The 4,119-nt window shown below is 47.5% G+C and overlaps 1 protein-coding gene across 1 annotated transcript in view; it reads right to left on the bottom strand.

The window, feature by feature from the left end:
- Positions 1-3,293, bottom strand: part of NIPSNAP3A (nipsnap homolog 3A) — a 7,610-nt gene extending 4,317 nt beyond the window's left edge. Inside the window, exon 1 of the mRNA XM_031557350.1 lies at positions 3,057-3,293. Coding sequence (XP_031413210.1) covers positions 3,057-3,180 — 124 coding nt within the window. The 5' untranslated portion in view covers positions 3,181-3,293. The remainder of the gene's footprint in view (positions 1-3,056) is intronic.
- Positions 3,294-4,119: the final 826 nt, after the last annotated feature.

Raw genomic sequence — 4,119 nt, 5'->3', positions numbered from 1 at the left:
TATTGGCTGTAAAATAGTTTTTTTTACAATAAGAGTGATCAGGCACTGCCACAGGTTTCCCAGAGAGGTGGTAGATGCCCCACCTCTGGAGACACTCAAGGTCAGGCTGCATGGGGATATGAGCACCTGATCCATCTATAGCTGTCCACGTTAACTGCAGAGGAGTTGGACTAGATGGCACTTCCAACTCAAGTGATTTTATAACTCTGTGATCCCATTGAGGAAATCTCAATTCTTTTCTCGTCTGTTCTGATACTGTGAAGATGTGTTGTTCAGGAGCTGGCCATACCTGAGAGGAACCTACTATAAACAAAGCACTCCTCTGCAGCTCATCTCATGCTGGCTCTGTATGTTAGAAGAGCATGTCAATATTGTTTAGCTTGAGGGTGGGAATGATAAGGTTGAATCTCTATGGGTAAGGATCAGGGTAAGAGCCAACAAGGCAGACATCTTATAGACCTCCTAACAAGGATGAAGAGACAGATGAGGTGTTCTACAAGCAGCTGGCAGAAGTTATGCAGTCGCCAGCCCTTGTTCTCATGGGGGACTTCAACCTTCTTGATACATGTTGGAAATACAGTGTAGTGCAGAAGAAGCAGCCTAGGAAGTTTCTGGATTGTACAGAAGTTGGTAAGAGAGCCTACCAGGGACAGTGTCCCACTACATCTGCTGTTCACAGAGAAGGACTGATGGGAGACTGGGTGATGAGGAGTGTGGGATGACCATGAAATGGTAGAGTTCTTAGTTTTTAGTGAAGTCAGGGGGTGGGGGGTGGAAACAAAACTTCTACCTTGGACTTCTGGAGGGCAGACTTTGAACTAATCAGGACCGTGGTAAGGAGGGTCCCTGGGATTCAATCATGAAGGGCAAATGGTTCCAGGAAGGCTGGTTGCTCCTCAAGAAGGAAGTCTTAAAGGCACAGGAACAAGCTGTCCCTCTGTGCCATATAATGAGCCAGTGGGGCAGAAGACTAGTGTGGATGAACAGGGAGATTTTCCTGAGGAAACAGAAGAATAGAAGAAATAAAGAAGCTACCTCCTGTGGAAGAAAGGACGGGCAAATCAGGGAGCGTACAAAGAATTTGTTAGGATGTGCAGGGAGAAAGCTAGAAAGGAAAATGCCCAACTTGAACTCAACTTGGCTACCGAGCTGAAAGAGAACAGAAAATATTTTTACAAATATATTAACAGTAACAGAAGGGCTAAGGAGAACCTCCATCCTTTACCAGATGCGGCGGGGAACGTGACCGTCAAGGATAAGAAAAAAGCTGAAGTTCTCAATGCCTTCTTTACGTCTGTCTTTAAAAGTCAGAACAATTATTCCTAGGGTACTCTACCCTGACCTGGAAGTCTGGGATGGAGAGCAGAATAAACTCCCCATGGTTCAGGTGGAAATAGTTAAGAGACCTACTACTCCACCTGAACTGCTGTAAGTCCATGGAGATCTTCAAGAATCCACTTTGAGGGTGCTGAGGAAGCTGGCAGAGACGACAGCCAAGCTGCTTTCTACCACCTATCGGCATTCCTGGTCAACTGGAGAGGTCTCAGAGGAATGGAGGCTTTCCAGTGTGACACCTATCCACAAGAAGGGTCATAAGGGGAAACCAGGCAACTGCAAGCCTGTCATCCTGTTATCAGTGTCAGGAAAGGTTATGGTGCAGATGATTATGAGTGAGATCACATGGCATGTGCAGGACAGCCAGGGGATGAAGCCCAGACAGCATGGGTTCATGAAAGGCAGGTTCCACCTGACCAACCCGATCTCCTTCTATGATCAAGTGATCCACCTGGTGGATGAGGGAAAGGCTGTTGACGTTGTCTACCAAAACCAGCTCGTGGCTTGGACAGGTACATTCTTTGCTGGGCCCAGAGAGTGGTGGTGAATGGAATTAAAACCAGCTGGTGACTGGTCACAAGTGGTGTTCCCTAAGGGATCAGTACTGGGGCCCGTCCTGTTCAATGTCTTTATTGATGACCTGGGTGATGGCATTGAGTGCACCCTCGATAAGTTTGCAGGTGACACCAAGTTGGTAGGAAATGTTGATCTGCCTTGAGGTAGGAAGGCCCTACAATGTGATCTGGACAGGCTGGATCACTGGGCTGAGGCCAATGGGATGAAGTCCAACAAGACCAAGTACTGGAGCCTGCACTTTGGCCACAACAATCCCAGGCAATGCTACACGCGTGGGGCCGAGTGGCTGGAAGAATGTGTGGAAAAAATGGACCTAGGGACGTTGGTCAGCACTTGGCTGAATGTGAGCCAGTAGTGTGGCCAAAAAGGCCAATGGCTTCCTGCTTTGTATCAGAAATAGCCAGCAGGAGTGGGGAAGTGATCATCCCACTGTGCTCTTCACTGGTGAGGGTGAATCTTAAGTACCATGTTCAATTTTGGGCCCACCATTACAAGATGGTGAGTCCTTGGAGCATGGTCAGAGAAGAGCAACAAAGCTGATGAAAGGTCTGGAGCACAAGTCTTATGGGGAGCAACTGAAGGAACAGGGATTGTTCAGTCTGGACAAGACAAGGCTCAGGGGAGACCTTATCGCTCTCTCCAACTACCTGAAAGGAGGTTGTGGCAGGGTGGAAGAAGGACTTTTCTCCCACATAACTAGTGACAGGTCTAGAGGGAATGGCCTCAAGTTGTGCCAGGGGAGATACAAGTGGATATCAGGAAAAACACAGAAAGAGTGGTCAGGAGCTGGAACAGGCTGTGCAGGGATGTGGTGGAGTTGCCATTCCTGAAGGTGTTCAAGAAATGTTCAGATGTTGTATTAAGGGACATGGCTTAGTAAGGAAATATTGGTAGTAGTACAATATGGCTTGACTGGATGATCATGGAGGTCTTTGCCAACACTGGTGATTCTATCATTCTGTACACCTACTCAGAGGAAAGACCACTTTCAAGAATAACCGTAATCAATCCAACAGACCAACGCTGCACTATAGTGGGTATTTTTTCATCTTTTGTACTCATGGTTAAAGCAACAGACAACAGCCTGTAACCAGAGGGAAGTCTCAGCATCCCTGCCTGCTGACACCCTGAGCCACTGAGCATACCATACTTCCAGACGTGCACAGCCTTGTTCATTGATCCCAGTTCTGCTGTCCAGAATCCCACTAGCTCTGAGTGAGCTGTGCGGAGGTGCAGGCACTTATGAACCAATTCAACAAACTCCTTCATCTTTGATGGCTTAACATCATACGTGCGAATTTCATAGAAAATGCCATTATTCTGTCTGGGCCCTGTAGCAAGAGATGCAAGTACCTAGAAGAAAATGTTAAGAAAAGTAAGTAGAACTAATTCTCAAATCAAAAAACCATCTTCTGTCCCACTACTAGACTGTGTGTTTGTTGTTGTTGTTGTTTGTTTGTTTCACAAAAAGATGTTGTTTTACTGAGAATGCTTGGAAACCTCTGCTGCAAGAGTATCTTGTGACTTTTTCCTTTGGAAATACTTCCTGTGTGTATTATTCACTGCAATCCCTTTTGGCAGTGCAACAAACCATGATGTGCCCTCTACCTGTCCCACTGAACTGTTTAATTATTACCTTGTACCAACGCAGGAGCTTCCCAGAACTGCTGGGACAGACAGACCCCAGCACAGAAAAGATGCTAAGGAAATGAGCTGAGAATCAAAACACAGCAATGGGAGTGGGATAAGTGCTGATCTCACGGCTTTCTTAGTGTCATTATTTGCAGGAAGTGTTCTTACCCTGACAGCATTTGGGTACAAAAGCAAGCCAGACATCCTGATGATTGCCCTTTGAAATCTGCCTCTTAATATGCCTTCATTACCTTCAGATTCCAGGATACAAAGTGTTTGGCCCAGCACTTGGTCAGACTAAACTAGCCTTCCACCAGCGCTAAGGAAGTGTGACTAACCACTTCAGAACGTTTTCGAATCACAGCCTTAGGTCAGAAACTGAAAACACAAACTGCCGACGACAGAGGGGAAGCAGAACAGCCCGCTCGGCGCGGGGCTCAGCTTCCCCACCACAGCTCCTCCTCGCACAGCGCTGCACGGGTATCCCGGAGCTCACTCACTGTCCCAGCCGAACAGACACGGCACCCGTCTCTGCGATGACGAAATGGCAGCGCTCGGCCCCGTGTCGGCGTCGGA

The sequence above is a fragment of the Meleagris gallopavo genome, chromosome Z (genome assembly GCF_000146605.3).
Source record: "Meleagris gallopavo isolate NT-WF06-2002-E0010 breed Aviagen turkey brand Nicholas breeding stock chromosome Z, Turkey_5.1, whole genome shotgun sequence".
NCBI lineage: Eukaryota > Metazoa > Chordata > Aves > Galliformes > Phasianidae > Meleagris > Meleagris gallopavo.
Note: the sequence above shows the minus strand (reverse complement) of the source record. Positions and strands in the feature narration are given on the sequence as shown.